General features: G+C 38.0%; 1 protein-coding gene across 1 annotated transcript in view; it reads left to right on the top strand.

The window, feature by feature from the left end:
- Positions 1-710: 710 nt before the first annotated feature.
- ARHGAP6 (Rho GTPase activating protein 6) overlaps positions 711-22,495 on the top strand; it is a 675,128-nt gene continuing 653,343 nt past the window's right edge. Inside the window, exon 1 of the mRNA XM_016424787.2 lies at positions 711-1,687. Within this exon, the coding sequence (XP_016280273.2) occupies positions 1,070-1,687 (618 nt within the window). The 5' untranslated portion in view covers positions 711-1,069. The remainder of the gene's footprint in view (positions 1,688-22,495) is intronic.

Here is a 22,495-nt window from a genome sequence, read left to right as displayed (position 1 = left end):
CCCTCGGCATTCTCTCCCTGTAGGCTGTGATTCCTGTTCCATTCCCTGGCAAACCTCCATCTTTGTACAGTAAAGAGCTCTCCAGGTTTCACTCTCACTTCTCACCCTCCTGCAGATCGATTTGGGGTGCACTGCACTCTACGGTCCCTCTGGAGAAGCCAGGGAAAGTTGGCGTGCTCTCCTTCAGTGCTGTGAGAAGCAGCTGAGACTCCACAGCTCTAGAAGCTGACCAAGGGCTCAGTAGAGACTGAGACTTCTGCGTCTCCTGGACTCTCCGTGGAGAGCTGTGAGGCTTGCGGAGCTCGCTTCAACTCTACTAACGCCTAGGTCAAACCCAGGCAAAATCCTCATTACGGTCTCCAGATGGAGAGGACAAGGAGGAATGCACTCAGCGCACTGGGCAGGGCAGCCCCCTCTCCCTCCCCTCAGACTCCCACAGCACTATGAGGAGGGGCTTGGTGGAGACAGGCTTAAGTGCATCTGGGCTGCTGAGAGCCAGCGGCTCCAGGACCTCGTTGGGAGGGGGAGTGGCGCTGGCGGGATCTGAAGCCCTGGGAACGAACTCCTGTGGCCGCCTCCGACCCTTCTCCACCTCCTCCTCCTCTCCTCCTCCTCCTCCTCCTCCTCCTCTTTCTCCTCCTCCTCCTTCTCCCTCTCCTCTTCCTTTTCTCTTCTTAACTTTTACTCTGGTGAAGCCGCTGTTGCTTTTCCCGACGACGCCCAGGACTCAGAGTTTCTTTTCCTCGGGAACTCTTGGAAGCCCCCAGCAACAACCTTCGCCTGCGCCTCTGCCCAAGAAGCGAGTCTATTCTGGGGCTAGTTATGAACCTCCTGCTGCTGCCCCCGCTGGGGGGATTAGACAACACTGAGGGGTTCTCTGCCTCTGCGGCCGTAGCCCGGAAAGGTTAGGAACCGTTGCTCAACTCTACCACCTCTGCCCTTGAGTGCCTGAGGCTGCTAGCCTCTGCCACCGGGTTTTTTTCCCCATTTGATCAACATTCCAGTATACCTGGAGGTGGGGAGAGGTTAGACTTCAGAGGGAGAAGGGGTTAGGGGCACCAACATCGAGATGTCAGCGCAAAGCCTGCTCAACAGTGTCTTTTCCTGTTCCTCTCCAGGGGCCAGTGCTGCCTCTGGCAAAAGTTTGTCCAAAAGAAGATTGCGCCAGACCCGTAGCCTAGACCCTGCCATCATTCGCAACTATGGCCGAGACCAGGAGGATGATGAGGATCATGGGGGTCTCATTCATAACAGGGTTGCTTTGGGCCGAATTAGGGGAGCAGACAGTGGGGACAGCAGCCCTTGTACCTCTCTTTCTTCAGCTGAGTGCCTTGCAATCTCTTCTTCTAGAGGTGCAGTTCGAAGGGGGTTACCACCTCCTGGCCCTCTGTGCTCTTCCTTCTCAACCCCTAGTACCCCCCAGGAAAAGTCACCCTCAAGCAGCTTCCATTTTGACTATGAACCAGCCTTGGGACGCAACACTCTCAAGAGGAATATGGCTTGGGACCTGCCTTACTTCCTAGCTGGGCACAGTAGTGGACGGTCCTCTTCCACAGCCGGCATCCTCACCTCCCCAGGTGGAAGTACCAACAGTATCTTCTCTTCTCCTCGAAGATGGCTCCAGCAGAGGAAATTACAGCCACCACCCAACAGCAGCAGTCATTCTTACGTTGTATGGAAATCTGAGGTAGGGACATTGGTTGGCCTTTTTGTTTCTTAATTCCTGCTACTTATTCCCAGAAGAAGGGGGTCTCTGCGAACGCGTCTTTGTGTCATGTTTAGGGAGCTAATTGTGGCTAGATGGGGCTAGTTGTATTCTTTCATTGAGTCAATATAGTGACTGTTTACAAAGGTCAGATGAATGGTCTTACTTGGTAAGAGTAGGAAGTTAGGATTGTGACTGGCAATAGGAAGCCCCTAGTGGCTACTTAACGACTTGGGGCACAGAAGTCTTGTTGGAGACTGGACAGAGCAGAGAGAGAGGAGAGGCATTTTGAGGAGAGGTGGCTTTGTGTTTCAAGAAATTAAAAAAAAAATAGTGCTAAGAGTTTTGCCTTGCTGAAATTTGTTTTTGGAGGTTTAAATTACCATTATTGTTCAAACTTTTAATTTCCAAGAAAACTATTTCAGAATGCATATATTTGTTGTCTCCTTTAATTAACGCATCAGAAATTAAGATATGCAGAGACTTTCAGGAATTTGCACTATGTTTTGACTTTTTTTTTTGGAGCTCTCTGGCATTTGTGTAACTGTGAAAATGCTCAATTCCAAAAGCATTCTTAGTAGTATTTGTTTCTGATATGAATCTAATGGTGAACAATATAAACCTTTATCTTTTACCACATTAAGGTCCTAAAACTCATGAAGGATACTTGCTAGGTAATATAATAAATCTGGAGTAAAAAATTAATTAAAATATTATATTCAGAAGTTGGTATTCTGTGGTTTAATATTTTCTCCATTTCGTGCTAGGTAATAAAATTTCTGAAAGGATATCTTAGGTGGGTACATTTCATAACTGCATATTATTTTCTTTGAAAATGGAAAAAAAAGTGTGTCACCTTTGGATGGTAAACTGTAAGTTTGGGATAAAAAAGGGAGTCTTAATAAGGTGTAATGAAATATGCTTTATTGTAGGTTCAGTATTGTAAGGCTTATAAGAAATCTTATTGATTAAAGAAATGAAATAAAACACCACTGAATAAGCTGATTTTAACTAAAAACAATTTCATTAAACAAATTCAAGGTGTAAAATTTGAAATATCAATTTAAATTAAAAACACTAGCTAATGAACTGTTAGTTTCTGTCTATATATCATAGATTTAGAGATTAACTAGTTAACTCCTTACCATGAGAAGTAATTAGATACAAAGTCAGTTAGTTCTTAGATAATAATATTTCATTTCCAAATGTATGTGAATTTCAAAAATAAAACAAACTACTATAATATTGGTAATTATAACCACTGGGTTTATCTATAGCATTTGTTATGCCAAAGTAGAGACCCTAAGGGGAAAAAATTGGATCAGAGACAAAGAAATCACCCCAAATTATGAGGTCATCATCAAAAATGGGCTTAGAAAATTTAAAAATAAAGGCTCCTCTGTTTCTTTCCCAAGTTACAGAACTATGTATTATCAAATTAATGTTTATTTAAGAGAGCTATGTTAAAGAAAAGCCAAGCTCTATGAAGATAAGGACCTGATTAGATAGTCCTTAGCAATAACATTTGAAGACTATTATATCACTAAAGAACTTTTGGGGGGTTTTCTAAGTAAACTATATCATCCTTGTTCTAGTAATGTAGAGAGAAGCAGTAAACCCTGCAAAACACAGGACTAGCTATGATTAAAAGGAAGGTGTAGAAGATCCAAGAAGATTCCAATTGGTTGAAAATTACATTGTAATACATTACAGTATCATATTGAAAGAGAAATTTTCTAAATCATAGAAATGACAAGAGAATGAATGTAATTCAAATACTGTTACTAACTTTTCCAATGAAGCTTTTGTCAGTAGTTTATTTGGCTCTAAAATGTTCAGGGGTTCAGAGTGACATTTCTATATGTTAGAATAAGCATTAGTTTCCTTAATGGTGATGCATCTTAAAAGAAATCGAGTCAAAAATGCAAGAACTTAGCTTTCTTTCATTAACTTAGCCAGAAGCAGGAGGTATGTTATTCCTACCATGATGTAATGTGAAGGAAATCATCAGTAGGCAAAGCTCCATTCTTTTTTTCAACTTTCTCTTTTTGAGCACTCATTGCCCCAGTTAGTTTTTATATCTGTTATTCTCGAACTTAGACTACAGTTTCTTGCCATATCCCTGGATCTTGTGAAGATCTAGCACTGACCTGTGAACTATCTGTTCTATTTTTCATTGGTTGAATGAAAAAGGACATTGGTTGATCTACATATACCCACTACTCTTTCCCCTGGTATTTTGACTCGCTTTTTGAGACTGACCCATGAAAGTAGTATGATCATAGTGCTACACACCCCACCCCACCTAGCAAATTCTCTGGGGTTATACTAAGAACTCAAATTTCCCTTTATTTGGAGAGGCTTGTAACACTAGGGCCAGCCTACTTTCACCAAATGGGCTCCATGCCATCTAAGAATGCTTGCCCAATGCACAATAATGGCAATAATGGCAAGACTCACTGGAAAAGACCCTGATGTAAGGAAAGATTAAAGAAAAAAGAAGGGAGTGGTAGAGGTTGAGATGGGTCAAGTTATGGGAACAATGAACGTGAACTTAAAGAGACTTTGAGAGATGGTGCAGGATAGAAGGACCTGGAGGGCTATAGTCCATAGGGTCATGGAGAAATGGACATAACTGAATGACTGAACAATAAATTTTCGCTGTCTCACACTATGTCTCTCCAAAGTCATTTATAAAACTTGGGGGGGGGTGAATAGGATTATTCTAGACCTGATATGCACTTCTCAGTTGCCTTAGGGAAATACTCTGCATTGTCCGAATCCTGTCTGGCTATTGGGATGAAGTTAGGTCAACAGCATGGCTGCTGCAGGTATATATATTATATATATACACACACACTGCATATGTGAGTTCATCATATCTCATTCCAGGTCTCAACATGGAACACTAGTTATCTTCCATCTTTTCTTCCATGATCATTTCCTGATCTGATGAAGTCTTCAAGTTCTCTTGTATATTATTCAATATCCCTTGGCCTTTTAGTCTTTATAGGAGGGCTTGAGATTTCACCTGCAGGTCTGGCCAGTAATTATAGCTCTTTTAGACAAGCTCCCTTAGCAAATTCTCTTGTGTTGTATTAAGAAATCAAATCAGGGGGTGGCTGGGTAGCTCAGTGAATTGAGAGCCAGGCCTAGAGATGGGAGGTCCTGGGTTCAAATTTGACCTCAGATACTTCCTAGCTGTGTGACCCTGGGCAAGTCACTTAATTTCCATTGCCTAGCCCTTACCACTCTTCTACCTTGGAACCAATACAGGTAAGGGTTTAAAAAAAAATCAAATCAAGAATATTCTATCTCATTGCATTTCCATGACCTCTGTATATGATGTCCACCCCCAGAGCCAGATTCTGTATGTCTTAATAAAAAGATAGGACCTCTCTCTTCTGGAATTTGACTTCTACCCTAAACTTTACTAAGGCAGACTGTTCTCAATGTGTGATTGATACTCAGAGTGCAGGAGTATCCTTCTATTATGTGCAATGCAGCCAATACCCTGGAAAATATAATCAAAACTGCTCAGGGGCTACTTTCATAATAGCCAGGATTTATATAGTCCTTTGAAGTCTTCAAAGTGCTTGACAAATATGATCTCATTTTATACTCACAACAACCCTAGAGGTAGGTACTATTATTTCCCGTATTTTACATGTGAGGAAACTGATGCAGAGAGAGATTGAGTGACTTGCCCAACATCACATAACTACTAAGTGCCTGAGGATGCATTTGAACCCAGCTCTTTTTGATACGAGGTCGATGCTCTGTGAACTGAACCACCTTGTCCGTATAGGTTGTGTTATTGAATTTCTTCTTGGGTAACATCTTTTTCTAAACCCTTACCTTATGTCTTCGAACAAATACTATATAATGCTTCCAAAGCAGAAGATCGGTAAGAGCTAAGCAATGGAGGTTAAGTGATTTCTCAGGGTTGACTCTCAATTCACTGAGCCACCTAGCTGCCGCCTTGGTTCTCTGCTCATATGTTCCTACATATTCTGATCCTCTGGGACCATAAAGACGAAAACTAGATATTCGAAGGCAGACAAACTCCTGAGAAAGGATGGGACGATTACAAGTAAGAGGACTACCCCTAGATAGAAAGAATATAAAGACATTATTTGCTTTAATGAAGAGAACCATGAACACAACTAAATCTAGTTTTCTTTCTGGTTGATGGGTATAGTAGCTAAGTATAGGGGGATAAGGAAAGGCTCTCTGAAGAAGTTTAGATTTGAGCTGGGACATGAAGGAAAGTAGGGAAGCTAGGATGTGGAGATGAGGAGGGAGCATCCAAGAGATGCGGAGACAGTCACTGAATATGCTCAGAGAGGGAGAGGGAGTACATTGTGTGAGGGAACAGCAAAGAGGCCACCTTCCCTGAATGACAGGGTAAGTAGACTGGAAAAGGGTGTGTGTTTGTTGGGGATGGTAGGTACAGTTTATGAAAAGCTATAAAAGCCAAACAGAAGTTTATATTTGATCCTGAAGGTGATAGGGAGCCCCTGAAGTTTATTGGAGTTTGGGGTGGGATGATTTTGTTCAGTCTGATACTTTAGGAAAAACAGCTATCAGTTTGATAGCTGAGTAGAGGGTGGGCTGGAGTATCTAGATATTTGTGGCAGGTCAGCCAACCAGCAGGCTATTGAATAGTTCGGGTACCATCACTGGAAGGAATTTCCTTTCTGTGAATTTCCTACACCAAAAAATTACAAGCTTGTACCCCACCCCCCAACACACACACCAAAAAGTACCCCCTCCTCCCATCCCCAAATATATATATAGAAGGTGTCCCAAAGGTCTTAGTGAGGTTTTAAGTTTTAATAGCTTAATTAAATGTTAAATAAGGACTCAGTTAATTCATTTTGCTATGTCTTCATTCCAAAGCACCATACGTAGTAATCACAATTGCAATAAAATCAAGGCATTTATCAAAATAATGTTTTATTTTATAATTAAATAATTTTTCTGACCAATTACACCTTTTTGGCATATTGTTTGTGCAACTGAATTCTTTGCTATCCTTTCCAATGTTCTCTTAATTAAACTGTGCACCGAGCATACTAATACTTTTTGTTTGTAGAATCTGCACTAAGTTACACAGTATATCATCTCCTCTTCCAGCTGTCACTGAAGATCAATATATTTTTCCTTTTTACAAAAGGCAAGTAGACATGGGTTCCATGACATCTTTGGCAAAGTTCTGAGGCAGGCAGAAGATCTCTCTCTCTCCTAGCAGAGTTCTTACAGGTTGTTAAAAATAAATTGCCATTTTTGGACTTTGATTTCCTTCTTCCTAAGGTAATAGCAGGAATACTAATCTCTAGCATATCTGGTGCTAAGGCAGGCCAGTGCTAAACTATATGTGGCTCCAAAAATATGGTCTAATAAGATAATATAAGAGATTGCTTCCCATGACTTTTCTCAGGTATTATTATAGTTGGCAGCTTAATGATGATTCAGTCTGGAAATCAAAAGCCTTTAAATGATTAAAAATGAACTAAAAATTTGAGATACTATATATAATAATTTATTACTAATTCAATGCAGTAGATAGAGCACCAGGCCCAGAGTCAGGAAAACTTAAATTCAAATTAAGCCTCAGTCACTTATTAGTTGTATAACTCTGGTGCAAGTCACTTTACCCTCTTTGCCTCAATTTCCTCATCTGTAAAATGAGCATCTTTGCCAAGAAAAATCCCAAAAATGGTCATGAAGAGTTGGATGTGACTGAAACCATGGAGTAATTTGGTGATATTTTAGAAATATTTTTACTTAAACAGTTTCTATTTAAAACTAACCATTGTCCACATAGGTAGTATAATGCGTATTTATAGACTAACTTTTATTTAATTATTTTTTGGCATACACAAATCATTCTTCAAACAATATTTCTGTTGCTACATATATTATCTTGATTCTGCTTATTTCACTCTTCATAATTTCATGTAGGTCTTTCCATTTAAAATAATAATCTCTTATAGCACTATAGTATTCCATCACAATCATATGTCATAATTTGTCTAGCCATTCCCTAATTGATGGGCATTCCCTCAATTTCCAATTTATTGCTACTACAAAGAGAGCTGCTATGAATATTTTAGAACATGTAGGTTCTTTTTCTTTTTTCTCTAATCACCTTAGGAAATAAACTTAATGGTGGTATTGTAAGAGCCTTAAGTGCAGAGATGTGCTAGTAAAGTTCACTAATTGCATCTGGGGGGGGGGGGGAGAAAAGAAATAGTATTAACATACTTTGGGGTTTAATCTGCATTATTAAGGTTTTCTTCATCATTTTCATAATGTAGAAGTCAACAAAACAATGTCAGTCACTAATTTATAATGTTTCTGAGGTATAAATTCTTACACTGAAAATTTCAAAATCAGTGTTTGGGCATGTTGGAAATGACTCCAGATTATCTTTGCCAAGTGTCTCCCTGCTCCAGTCCATCCTCCACATAGCTGGCAAAATGATTTTCCTAAAGCACAGATATAAACATGTTATTACTTTACTCAATAAAATCAATTACTTTTGTCATCAAATATAAAACCCTATATGATTTTTAAAGCCCTTCACAACCTAGCCCTTTACTCTTCTCCAGTCTTCTTATTCTTTACTCCCCTCTACATACTCTAGGGTCCACCATAACACTAATCTTCCTCTTTTTTGAGCATAATACTCCTTTCAATTCAATCCCTTTTCATTGAGTGTCCCTTATGTTGGTAATGCATAAAGCTTCCTGCCTTCTTTGACTTTCTTCATGACTCAGTTGAAATGTCTGCAAGAAGTCTTTCCTTGTCATTCCCCACAGCATTCATTACTAGTGCCTTTCCCCTAAGATTACTCTTTGTTTACAATGTTTCTATCTTGTATATACATAGTTATTTACAGGTTGTCTTTCCCATTCAAATTTGAATCCTTTGAGGTTAAGGACCATTTTTTTTTAGCAAAGTGCATGGCACATAATACTTAGTAAATTTTTGTTGCCTAATAGACATTTATGTTGACTCCATTTCTTAGAAGCTATGGAACAATAAGGATTTGTCACCACTAAAATTCCATATATATCTTGCTTCTTCCTATCATGTTAAACTCTAAGTAAAAATTGTATTTACCACTTGTCATTCTGTACTTGGTCCAGAAAGAAATTGACCATGGGAGACAATCATATTCATCTCACATGAAGTAGTTTCAAAATAAAAATCATTCTCAGTTATTAAATGAGGGCACTATATCTCATCCATAGATTGTAGAGAAACACGTACACTCATACATTGCTTGTGGAATTACAATCTGGCATAGATTTACTAGACCATAATCTATTGCTCCAGCCTTTTTAATTTTCAACTAGGCAGGATAAAATCTCTTTTGTTTACATTTGATTGTCATTGCTCATCCAAGTTAAGAAATTTTCCTTTATTCCTTTTTATAGATGAGGAATGGGACATTGTTTGAACTAAAGTTAAATGACTTCCCCAGAGCTGCATTGCAAACTGCTAAGAGAGAAGCAAGATGAGAACTCACTGTCCCCAAGTTTCTATCCTGCCAACCCACTGAGTCATGTTTCCTCCCTTGAAGATTTATAGCAGAGATCAAAGTCAGTACATTTTTCATATTGCATCACATAGCATTGCTCTAAGTCATGTAGGCTCCCCCAAAATTGGTTTATTGAATCTGGCTCCTCATGTTAATAGAGAACTTCAATAAACAAAGCTGTCAGAGTACGCTTGTCAAAACACCTAGATAATAATGTGAAAGGTGATATATAGGCAGTAAATAGTCTTTCAAGGTCAAAAGATATGATCAGAGTACGAAATTGGTCTCCAGGAACTTTGAATCATAAGCTCAGTAAATATACAAGGACATAGCAACAAGATAGTTTAATCTTTCTTTTCAGTCATTTCAATAATTAAATGTAAATTCTCTTAGTATTTTTCAAGGACTGTTCATTGAAGGTGAGTAAGATGATACAGATGTAGGTAAATATTTATTCTTTAGGTCTGGGCATGGTTATTGTGATAATATTGCAAAATTTAAAAAAGTAGAGTGGTCCATTTTTTCTCCAAAAGATTGTTTCAATTTAGTTCTCCCCAATGGGGATTTTTGGTAAGGAACCAGTCAGCAGTAATCATTCAGTTTGCCTCTGTCCCATCTAAAAGCACTCCTTTCACAGGAAATGTTTTTCATTCTGCTATGTCTTTTCCTTCCCTCAGGAGGTATTATTTCTAATTTATAGAATAAACCTTTCCGAGTTATGCTTTCATAAGACTTGAGCACAATAGGAACCTGGGGTAAATCATCAAGGAGACTTTGTATTTCCACTGTTTTTAGAAGAGATGCAATCAGTTATAGAGTTACTTTAAGGCCTGGGATAGACAGATGCTTATGCAAAATGCATGGAATTAGAGAGCTGAAAACATGAGAGGAAAATCAATGTTAGCAAATCTGCAATAAATCCCTCCATCTCGTGAACTGGATTCTTCTAGGGAACATTAATATTCTACATTAACCATCAGGAAAGATTTATATTCCCTTTTATTTGGAAAGCATTCTGGCAGACATTTAGGCCACAATCTTATTAGTATAATTTCTCTTGATGAGTATGGATCACGTTTTACCTTCATCATAGTATCCTACTTGGGGAAATCTAGCGTATCTGACTGTTACTAGGTATAACTAGAGGGATATAAAGAGATTATTTGTGTAAAAATACCAAGCAAAATAACTTCATTCAAAACATATAGCAGGGAATTAAAAAGCCTCTAATTAATCAAGAACAACTTTCATTTATTTTTACTTTTTCAAAACCAAATTTTATTCTTTTCAACAAAGTATTTTCCTATTCATCTCATTACCATATGAAAACAAAAACTTGTAACAAACATGCATAATCAAATAAAACAAAATTTCCTATTGGTCATGTCACCCAAAAAAAGTCTCATATGTACCTCGAATCCATTACTTCTCTGTCAGGAGGAGAGTAACATGTTTCATAATGATTCTTCTTACTTCATGCTAAATTATTGAACTGATCAAAGTTCCTAAGTCTTTCAAAGATGTTAGTCATTATGTTGTTGATATTTTATAAATTGTTTTCCCATTTTTGTTTTCTTTACTCTTCCTCAGTTCATGCAAGTTTTCTTAGCTTCCATTAAAACCACTTTCATAATTTCTTATGGCATAGTAATATATCATTATGTTCATATGCCATAATTTGTTCACCCATTCTCCAATTGATAGGAATCTGTAAGGTAGGAGGAGAGATAGTCCACTTTTAGCAGAGTATAGTCTCTGACAGAGACTAGCTGAAGAGAGAGTGGGGGAGGAGCAAGAAGAAAAAACTGAAAATTCCAGAAAGAATCAGAAGCTGAGAGGTCCAAGGGGCCACTCACTTTCAGCTGGGAGCCTGAGAGAGAGCTGGATTTCCTAGGCTGGGAAGAAGCCTGTGTCTCTGGAGATCAACTGTCTCTTTCTAAACCCCTGGATATCTTTCACTCAACTCTCAATAACAGCAATCAAAACCATCAGTGAATTTTGTAGCCTGGGACTTTGAAGAAAGCTGTCCACAGAGATCCTTTTCAAGGATCCCTCCCCCCTTTCCCCTCTCTTATCTGTCCCTGGACTCCTGCATTCAAATTCAAGGCAAGAAGAGGGAGCAAGGCTGAGAAGCCTTGAACCTCTAGACTTTGGAGAGCCAATTTGCCAGAGGGGACAAGTTGTAGGGCTTCCTGTTCACCCATTTCCCTGCTTGATACCCTTACCACTCCTTCCCTGTTTGAACCCAAATAAATCATCTGTTAATCTAGAATTAGGTCTGGGCCAGTTTCTAACAATTCGTAAAGGGAATTGGAGATTTGGGGAGGGTCACACCTCTCCCCAAAAAGAGGGTTTAACTTCTGGGTCCCAGTGATCTAAAACTGCCAGACCCAAGGAATAGACATCTTTCCTTGGTAGTGGAGTAGCCCCAAGATCCCAAGATCCTGAACTGGACTGACAGTTGGTGTCCCTGAGGAAAACAGGCATAAGAATTCATCTAGGCTTTCAAGAATAGATCAAGGGGAGCAATGTGTCATATTACTAAGGCTTCTCCCTCTAGTCTCTTGTCCTCCATCTCCCAGAAACATTCTCTGAGGAGACATAATCCCTCTTTCAAGGAGACAGGACTTGGCTATCTCCCCCCAGAAGGAAGGGAAGGTAAGAACAATCTCTTTACCCTCTCAACCCCAATCCCTCTCTTTCCTCATCATCCTTATTCCTTCCCCTTAATCCCTGTATTACAAATCCCATTAGTTTTTAGTCCCTTACTGATACAAAAAGAGCTGTTACATTTAAAAAAAATACATGGATCCTTTTTTCTTTTCTTTTTTTTTAAAGACTCTTTAGGATAGCAAAGCACTAGTATTTTTAATCAACTTGATTACCATGTCTGTTTGAGCCCATTCCTTCAGATGGTTAGAGTGTTAATGAGGAAAGGATTGTAGATTGGATCCCTAGATAGTATTCTTAGCTTCAAGCATAGAAAAGCTCTGTGTCATGACCTCCTTTACTGTGGTCAATCATTTTGTACATGTATGATTTTGGTCATAAGAACCAAGAGAGGCTATTTTGCGAAGATCCCCATATAAGTGGCTCCCTGTTCTAGCTCTTTCTGTTCCATTCCACACCCCTCATCCATAAGAACTGCTACCGTAATTAAGGAGAATGAGCAGCACAACACACAGAGGTTAAAACCTTGTCAGTATTGAGAGGAGATTTTGATACAGAGTGGAAATAGAACACTGAAAGAAGCATGATTGACAGACAGGGAGTCAGAATGTTGGAGAGAGGGGATTTCTGAGAAATCACCAAAGGACAGGGGTTCAGTTCTGAGCCTTGGAGGGTAAACAGCTTATCCTGATCTCTGAATTTTGAATCCCATCAATTTCCTAGAAGATTTCCCAATTGACCCCAACACCCTGAGTGTCTGTGAACAGTTCCTGATCTTTATCTTATCAAGATCTAAGTGAACTGACTGGACATTTCAACTTGGCCCAAGAGGGATTTTCCCTAGAGGATGAGTGAGCTGTGTGTCAGTCCTGAAGATAAGAACATCTTCCTCTATATCAGCTTATCTCAAAGACTTATGCTACTACTTTAACATTAGTTCAGGATAGCCAGCTTAAGCGGGATAGAAGGAAGAATGGTTTCTAGACTGGTCCTGGCTGGTAGCCAAAGCTGGGGGACTCATTTCCAGTCTGGACCATTAGCTGAGGGACTAGACTCCTGTTTTAACCTCTTACCTATCCTCATCATAATTATCCTTTCCAAATTAAAAAAAAGTATTTATACAATAGCAGTCAGATCATTGAAGTGAAGTGATAAAGGGTTGGAGGGTGTAGTTGGCTTTAGGGGAAGATCTCTAAGAGAATCAGGCATAAAGCAAAAGTCCTGATTTAACCAGTATTAGTCTTCCTCTGTTGGGGGTTTATCAGAGTGGTATAAACAGGAAGTTTAGATTTCATGAAATTCCTAAACACAAGTCAATCTCTATTCCTATGGTGTGTCAAATCTGGTAGAGCCCTCTGCTTATCTGTGTCTTCATCATATTAGTAAGGGGACAGAGGGCAGCCATCAACTCTCAGCCCCATTAGGGGGAAAACCCTTGAGAAGGGGTTTTATTCACTAACACAATCAAACTAACCTCAAACCCTCCTTTCCAGAGTTTCTCCAAAATTCCCTTTTAACAGCAGATGCTTTGTCGAAGACATCAAAATCAGAAATTCGAATGTGAATCCTGGGAAAAGATAGGCTAAATAAGTGCTTTATTGGTGAAGATCTTGTAGTACAAATGTTTGGAACAGTCTGTCTTCCTGTACTGACTGGTTCCTTCATCCAGATTATTTGCTCTCTCTATTTAGGCAGATTGGTATTTAGGCAAGTAGTATAGTGGAGAGTGTTGGAATCAGAAATATTTTAATTTGAATCCTACTTTAAATACTTACTAGCTGTGCGAGCTTGGATAAATCATCTAACTTTTCTGTGTCTCAGTGCTTCATAAATAAAATGAAGGACTGAACTTGATGGACTCTGAGATCCATTTCAGCTCTAAATCTGTCATCCTATGATGCTATGTAGCATTCTATTTTATTTCCTCTTGAACCCTGACACCTACTCCTTGAGGAGAAACTGTTTCTCCATCTCCTTCACTTAATCATTAAGTATTAATTAGTCACTTTAGTTAGGCATTGTGTTAGACTCTAAAGATATTACAGTAAACATGAAACAATCCTAATCTGAAGTTTGCATTCTTTGAGGGAAATAATATCTATCCATCTAAATACAAGGACATGGGGATAGAAAAGAGACACAAGCATTTGTGTATATCAGGAAAGATCTTATTGGGATTGAGCTTTGAAGGACACTTAAAAGGAGGAGAGTGTACATTCAAGGCATGAAAGACAGAGAGGAGTTGTGATGTTATGTGTGAGACATAATAAATAAGCCAAATAGACGGGACCTTAGAGTATATGAAGGGTGATAATGTATAACAAGCCTCATCTCACAGCCCATTGTGTTCTTTAGAGCTTATGTCCTTATTTTCAACAGACTCCCCAAAAGGTGAACATCCTCAAATTTTGGGGCCAATGTTTCTTTCACATGCTTTCTTTAATCAAAAACATAAGGAAATCACACCTCTGCCAGCCCTCTTTCTTTTGGATACTACTTCTGCCGTTGGTAAGTACATTTCATAAACACACTTTTTGATTTGTTTTCTTGTACCTGAAATGTGATCTCTTCCCCACCTTATCTGCTGAATTCCTGACCATCCTTTACAACGTTGGCAAATGCAACATACTCTTTGAATTAATAATAGTATTAATAACAACTGTTAATCTTTGTGTAATGTCTTAAGGTTTGCAAAGTGCTTTGTGCATATTTTCGCATTTGATTTTAATAAAAACTTGTGAGATAGGTGCTGTTATTACTCCCACTTCACCTATGAGGAACCAGAGTCTTTTTTTCTTTTGCCATTGTTATTCCCAAACTATTCCTCTAACACTACTTTTCAGTGACCTCATGGAACTTTCTCATACTTATATCCTTGCTGCTCTCATCTATATATCTCTAGAATAATCCTCCATCTTTTTCAAAGACTTTAGTACATAGAGCATGGTCTTCTCCCTAGGATGGATCTAGATGTAGTGAACAAACTGAGGCAATAAACAATTAGGACTGTGGTACCCCAGCACACATTATTCATTATGACCAGGTAGGATTTATACCAGGAATACAAGGATGGTTCAATACTAGGAAAGCCGTCCACATAATTGACCATATTAACAAGCAAACCGACAAAAATCACATGATTATCTCAATAGACGCAGAAAAAGCCTTCGACAAAATACAACACTCATTGCTATTGAAAACACTAGAAAGCATAGGAATAGAAGGGCCTTTCCTAAAAATAATAAACAGTATCTATCTAAAACCATCAGCCAACATTATCTGCAATGGGGATAAACTAGAAGCCTTCCCAATAAGATCAGGAGTGAAACAAGGATGCCTATTATCACCTCTATTATTTAACATTGTACTAGAAACACTAGCAGTAGCTATTAGAGAAGAAAAAGAAATTGAAGATATTAAAATAGGCAATGAGGAGACCAAGCTATCACTCTTTGCATATGATATGATGGTCTACTTAAAGAATCCTAGAGAATCAACTAAAAAACTAGTGGAAATAATCAACAACTTTAGTAAAGTTGCAGGATACAAAATAAACCCACACAAGTCATCAGCATTTCTATATATCTCTAACACATTTTAGCAGCAAGAATTAGAAAGAGAAATTCCATTTAAAATCACCCTAGATAATATAAAATATTTAGGAATCTATCTGCCGAGACAAACACAGGAACTATATGAACACAACTACAAAACACTCTCCATACAATTAAAACTAGATCTAAACAATTGGAGAAACATTGATTGTTCATGGGTAGGATGAGCTAACATAATAAAAATGACAATCCTACCCAAATTAATTTACTTATTTAGTACCATGCCCATTGAACTACCAAAAAACTTTTTTACTGAATTAGAAAAAAACATAACAAAGTTCATTTGGAAGAACAAAAGATCAAGGATATCCAGGGAAATAATGAAAAAAATGCAAACGAAGATGACTTTGCAGTCCTAGATATCAAACTATACTATAAAGCAGTGGTCATCAAAATAATTTGGTACTGGCTAAGAGACAGAAGGGAGGATCAGTGGAATGGATTTGGGGTAAGTGACCTCAGCAAGATTGCACATGATAAGCCCAAAGATTGCGGCTTTTGGGATCAAAATCCACTATTTAATAAAAATTGCTGGGAAAATTGGAAGTCAGTATGGGAGAGATTAGGTTTGGGTCAACATCTCACACCCTATACCAGGATAAACTCAGAATGGGAGAATGACTTGAATATAAAGAAGGAAACTATAAGTAAATTAGGTGAACACAGAATAGTATACATGTCAGATCTTTGGGAAAGGAAAGATTTTAAGACCAAGCAAGAGTTAGAAAAAATCCCAAAATGTAAAATAAATAATTTTGATTGCATTAAATTAAAAAGGTTTTGTACAAACAAAACCAAAACAACCAAAATTAGAAGGGAAGCAACAAACTGGGGAAAAATCTTCATAACAAAATCCTCTGACAAAGGTCTAATTACTCAAATTTATAAAGAGTTAACTCAATTTTACAAAAAAAAAAATCAAGCCATTCTCCAATCGGACACTAATAGGCAATTTTCAGATAAAGAAATAAAAACTATTAATAAGCACATGAAAAAGTGTTCTAAATCTCTTATAATCAGAGAGATGCACATCAAAGCAACTCTGAAGTATCACCTCACACATAACAAATTGGCTAACATGACAGCAAAGGAAAGTAATGAATGCTGGAGGGGATGTGGTAAAGTTGGGACATTAATGCACTGCCAGTGAAGTTGTGAATTGATCCAAACATTCTGGAGGTCAATTTGGAACTATGCCCAAAGCATGGTAGAAGACTATCTGCCCTTTGATCCAGTCATAGCACTGCTGTGTTTGTACCCCAATGAGATAATGAGGGAAAAGACCTGTACAAGAATATTCATAGCTGTACTCTTTGTGGTGGCCAAAAATTGGAAAATGAGGGGATGCCCTTTGATTGGGGAATGGATGAACAAATTGTGGTATATGTTGGTGATGGAATATTATTGTGCTCAAAGGATTAATAAAGTGGAAGAATTCCATTGGGACTGGAACAACCTCCAGGAAGTGATGCAGAGTGAGAGGAGCAGAACCAGGAAAACATTGTACATGGAGACTGATACACTGTGGTACAATCGAATGTAATGGACTTTTCCATTAGTGACAATGCAGTGATCCTGAACAACTCGGAGGAATCTACAAGAAAAAAACACTATCCACATTCAGAAGAAAAACTGTGGGAGCAGAGACACTGAAGAAAAACAACTGCTTGATTACATGGGTCGATGGGGATATGGTTGGGGATATAGACTCTAAATAAACATCCTAGTGCAAATATCAACAACATGGAAATAGGTTTTGATCAAAGACAAATGTAAAACCCAGTGGAATTGCGCGTTGGCTACAGGAATGTATGGGGGGAGGGAAGAAATATGATTCTTATAACCAAGGAATAATGTTCTAAATTGACTAAATAAAATTTTCCAAAAAAAAAATTTGGGACACATGTCACACAAGGTCCAGCATTCTACTATTACACATACTTAGTTTATATTCCCCCTTCCCCCAAAGTTCCATAATTTCTATGTTATAACCTTTTCTTCTTTGTTGATGAGAACCATATCCAGATGAACAGTTCTCCATGCTTCCTGTTTGTTTCTTCACTTTTCGAAGGATAACATTATTAGAGCAAGCCAACAAATTATTAGTTGCTCTGCTTTTGGCAGAAGTACATGTTATGATTTTAAATGTTATGAGATTTCATGGAAGAGATTATTATTTATAGAGGGATTGAGTAGTTAGGGTTTATTAGATTAATAGAAGGGGAGAAAGGTGAAAAGGATAAAGGGAGGGGAAGGAATGGAAAAGAAAGGGAAAGGAAAGGAAAGGAAAAAAGAAGGAAAGAGAGGGGAGAGGGGAAAGAGATATCATAGAGGTATGATTAACTGATAATATATGTGAAGTAAGAGAAAGTGAAGTAAATGATAACCTAAAAGTTTTAATCATGGGAGACTAGGTAAATGATGGTAGTATAGACAGCAATAGTGAAGTTAGGAAGAAAACCAGGTTTAGGGAGATACAAACTTGGCTTTGGACACTTTGGCTATGAAGTGCTTGTGGGAGCATCATAGGTTGAGAAATTCTATAGAAAGTTTTTGATGGAGTTTGAAGCTTGAAAAGAAAGATCAAGACTTTTGGAATCAGACTGCTTAACCTTGTTAGTTAACACTGACAAAGTAGAAAGTCTGAAGAAAATAAAGCATGAAGTGAGATGAAACTGTAGACTGGGATCTTGGAGCACCCACCCACTTAAGACTTTTAGGAAGAGGGGCAGCTAGGTGCACAGTGGATTGAGAGCCAGACCTAGAGACTAGAGTTCAAATCTGGCTTCAGCTACTTCCTAGCTGAATGATCTCAGGCAAGCCATTTAACCCCCAATGCTTAGATCTAACTGTTCTTCTGCCTTAGAACTAGTACATGGTATTGATTCTAAGATGGAAGGTAAGTGTTTTATTTTTTTAAAGACATTGAGGAAGAAGACAAGGAGCCACCAAGGGAATGGTATTAGCAGTAGAGCAAAAGTTAGAAGATTAGGGGTGTGTGTGTGTGTGTGTGTGTGTGTGTGTGTGTGTGTGTATTTTGTATCTCTGAAACCAGAGGAAGGGAGAGAATCCCATACATAAGGAGAGGTCAATAGAGTTATAGGCTACAGAGAGAGATCAAGGAAACTTAGAAAAGATCATTGGATTTGGTGATTAAGAGATCATTAATGACAGTTATCACTATTACTTTTAGTAGTAAAAAAGAAAGTCAGTGGGTGACAGAGTAGAAAGGATGAATGAAAGTCTGTTCCTTAAGACAATAGGGAAGGGACAGCTGGTTGGCTCCAGTGGATTGAGAGCCAGGCCTAGAGATAGGAGTTCCTGGGTTCAAATCTGGACTCAGACATTTCCCAGCTGTGTGACTCTGGGCAAGTCACTTGACCCCCATTGCTTAGTCCTTACCACTCTTCTGCCTTGGAGCCAATACCCAATATTGTTTCTAAGACAGAAGGTAAGGGACAATAGGGAGTGTTTGAATGGAATCCATAGCAGATGATAAACACTCCTTGAGCCAGAAATTGTGTTATTTTACCTCAAATTCATGTTCTCAAGGGCTTTCATGCATATTAAGTACCTAAATAATCAATCATTAAATATTTATTAAGTACCTACCATGTGGTAAGTACTCTGCTAAGCTCTTAATGATGTTGATTGAATAATTGTGTAATTTAGTTCAACCTTCCTATTTTGCAGATGAGGAAATTGAGGCTCAGAGAGATAAAGTTAGTTAGGGGCAGATCTAGGCCTTGGATCCATAAATTCTGATTTTAATTCCATTGATTGTTCACTACACCATGCTGCTTCTCATCAGAGGGAATACTGTATGATAGAAGCAATGAGTCTTTTATTTAGGGAAGCTAAGGACATCAAAAATTTCTGCTATTTTTCAGTTATTTTTCAGGCATGTCCAACTTTGTGACCCTGTTTGGACATTTCTTGGTAGAGATAACTGTAGGGGTTTGTCATTTCCGTCTTCAGATCATTTTAGAGAAAAGGGAACTGAGGCAAACAGGTTTAAGTGGCTTGAGACCAGAGCAGAAAGTCACAGTAAGTGTCTGAGGTCAGAATTGAATTCAGGAAGAAGAATCTTCCTGATTCCAGACACAACATTGTATCCACTGTACCACCTAGCTGCCCTATATGTTAGGGACAAAGAATCTTCTTTCTCCTACACAAAATGGGAACAGGGTAAGTGACTTTCAAAGGTTCTAGTTGGCCCAGCTTTTAAAAACACCAAACAAAATTTACATTGAGGTAAGAGGAAAACTGAAAAAAAATCTTACTTTGTTCCCTACTTTTCTGCCTTCATTCTCCCCAACTTAATAAACCTTGACGGTTTCCAGAGTCTCTGACTCCTATCATGAGTTATCTCAGGATGAATTTCTGCTCTCCTTCATTTCTTGTAACTGGATCCTGTCAATATGATTTCATATTGACCTTATTTCCTTGTCTTGTCTTTTGTTCCCCTCCACTGGCAAGCACTAATGCCTATGATCATCTGTGACTGATTTGGCTTTCCTCCATTCACATCCTACCTCTCATTAGACACTTAGTTCATTTCCCTCCCAATCTTGGTTGTTCTGTCACTTGTCTACATATTGCTTCCTTTATGACTCTTTTCCCACTTCTAAATTTTGAGTTATAGAAATCCAGATGTCCTTTCTTCCATAATGAGGGTGCTGAGACTTCCCATTTTATATCTTATGTATTTCTCTTGTATCAGGTAAAAATGAGAGTTTCAAAAGAACTATCTGGGGTATTTCATCAGCTTAAAAGTTTCAAGGCAAAATCAGAACCTGTGTAGAGTCACAGTTATGCTCTGTCTCACTCTATACCAGTTTATGCACTGTATTTAGGATAAAAGATAAATCATGGCAACAATTCATGAATATTTCAGAATTAGGATGAAAGCTTTAGTTGGTAAATCAGGGTAGGGTAGAGGCAAATTTGTTGGATAAAAGGAAAGAGTGTAATAACATTACAAAATAGTAAATTTGTATTGTACCTTTATAGAGTGAACAGTAAACCTTTTATTAATCTTACAGGATTCAACTTGAGGGGAACAGTTACATAATCAAAAACAGCTAAAGGTAAAGAGAAACAGGTAGCTAGAACTTATACAAATCAAATGAACTTGATCAATCATGTGATTTCCTATACTCTGTTTCCTTTTAAGTAATTTATGCTATTTTCCCCTTATAATATATTTCTTTTTTTAATTTTTATTTTATTTTCCCCATAATTACTTTTAAGAAGTTTCCAACATTTTTCATAGAATATTGAGGCTTGAATTCTCTCCCTCCCTCCCTGTCCACCCTTTCAACCCTCTCCCCCATTGAGATGGTAAGGAATTTTTTACACTTGTAATCATGTAAAACATTTTCCCATATTAATCCTTTTGTGGAAGGAAACCCTAACAAAAAAATTAAGAAAAAAAGAAAAAAGTTTGCTTTGGTCTAGATTCAGACTCTTATCAATTATTTTTCTTTAGAAGCAGATGACATTTTTTAGTATGAGTCCTTTGAGATAGTTTTGGACCATTGTATTGCTGAGAATAACCAAGTTCTTTACAGTAGTACATTATATAGTATTCCTTTCACTGTGTACAATGTTCTCCTGGTTCTGCTTATTTCATTCTGCTTCAGTTCATGTAATTCTTTCCAGATTTTTCTGAGCTCCTCCTGCTTATCATTTATAGCACTGTCGTATTCCATTACAATCATATACTATAACTTACTCAACTATTCCACAATTGATAGGTATCTCCTCATTTTCCAATTCTTTGCCCCCACATGAAGAGATGCTTTCAATATTTTTGTACATATGCCTTTCCCCTTTTTGTTTTTTATCTCTTGGGAATATAAAAACCAGTAATAGTATTCCTGAGTCAAAGGGCATGTACTGTTTTATATCCCTTTGAGCATAGGTCTAGATTGCATTGCTCACCTCTTTGTTTTCTAGATTATTCTCTAGATTATTTTCTAGATTACTCTCGAGAATGGCTCAATCAGTTCACATCTCCCCCAACAGTGCATTAGTATCTTAGTTTTCCTATATCCCCTACACATTCTGTCATTTTCCTTTTCTGTCATAATAGCCAATCTGATAGGTATGGAGTACCCATAGAGTTGTTTTAATTTTCATTTCTCTAATTAATACTGAGTTAGAGTATTTTTTGCATGATTATAGAGAGCTTTAATTACTATCTGAGAACTGCCTGCTCATATACTTTGACCATTTATCAAATGGGAAATGACTTGTATTTTTTATATATTTGACTCACTCCTCTGTCTTTAGAAAATGAGAATTTTACTAGAGAGACTTATAAAAAAAATTTGCACTATCATTATTACTATTACTATTATTATCTATTTCCCCCTGTTTAGTCTTTGACTATGTTCTCCTCTAATTTACCCTCTTTTCTATCAGCCCCACATCATTTCTTTTATCTCCTTCCCCTCCTTTGTTCTTGCAAGGTAAGATGGGTTTCTATACCCAATTCCCTCATTGAGCAATTTTGAAGGGGAGTTAAGTTCACTTTCTTCCCTCTCCACCTTCCCCATCTACCCCTCCTTTGTAAAAACTCTTTCATGCCTTTTTTATATGAGAGAATTTGCCCCATTTTATCCTCCCCTTCCCCTGACTCCCAATACGTTTCTTTTTCTCATGCCTTAATTTTATTTTATAATCATCCCATCATATTCAACTCATCATCTTGCCCTCTCTCTATTTATACTCCTTCTAACTGGTTGAATAGTATAAAAGGGTGATTTTGGGAATGGGACCAGATGTATTGTGTTGGGCCAGTATCAGAAGATTATCTGTGGTTTGGGAAGGCCAACAAAACCCAGTTAGGCAAAGGTTGGTCTGAGACTACACACACAGACCACTCAGTGAAATGGGAAAATAGGTTTAATAAAAAAAAAAAAGAATAAGGTAGGAGGGTATAGGATG

This window comes from Monodelphis domestica, chromosome 8 (assembly GCF_027887165.1).
Source record: "Monodelphis domestica isolate mMonDom1 chromosome 8, mMonDom1.pri, whole genome shotgun sequence".
In the NCBI taxonomy this organism is placed as follows: domain Eukaryota; kingdom Metazoa; phylum Chordata; class Mammalia; order Didelphimorphia; family Didelphidae; genus Monodelphis; species Monodelphis domestica.
The sequence above is the reverse complement of the archived record's forward strand: the minus strand, read 5'-3'. Positions and strand labels throughout refer to the sequence as shown.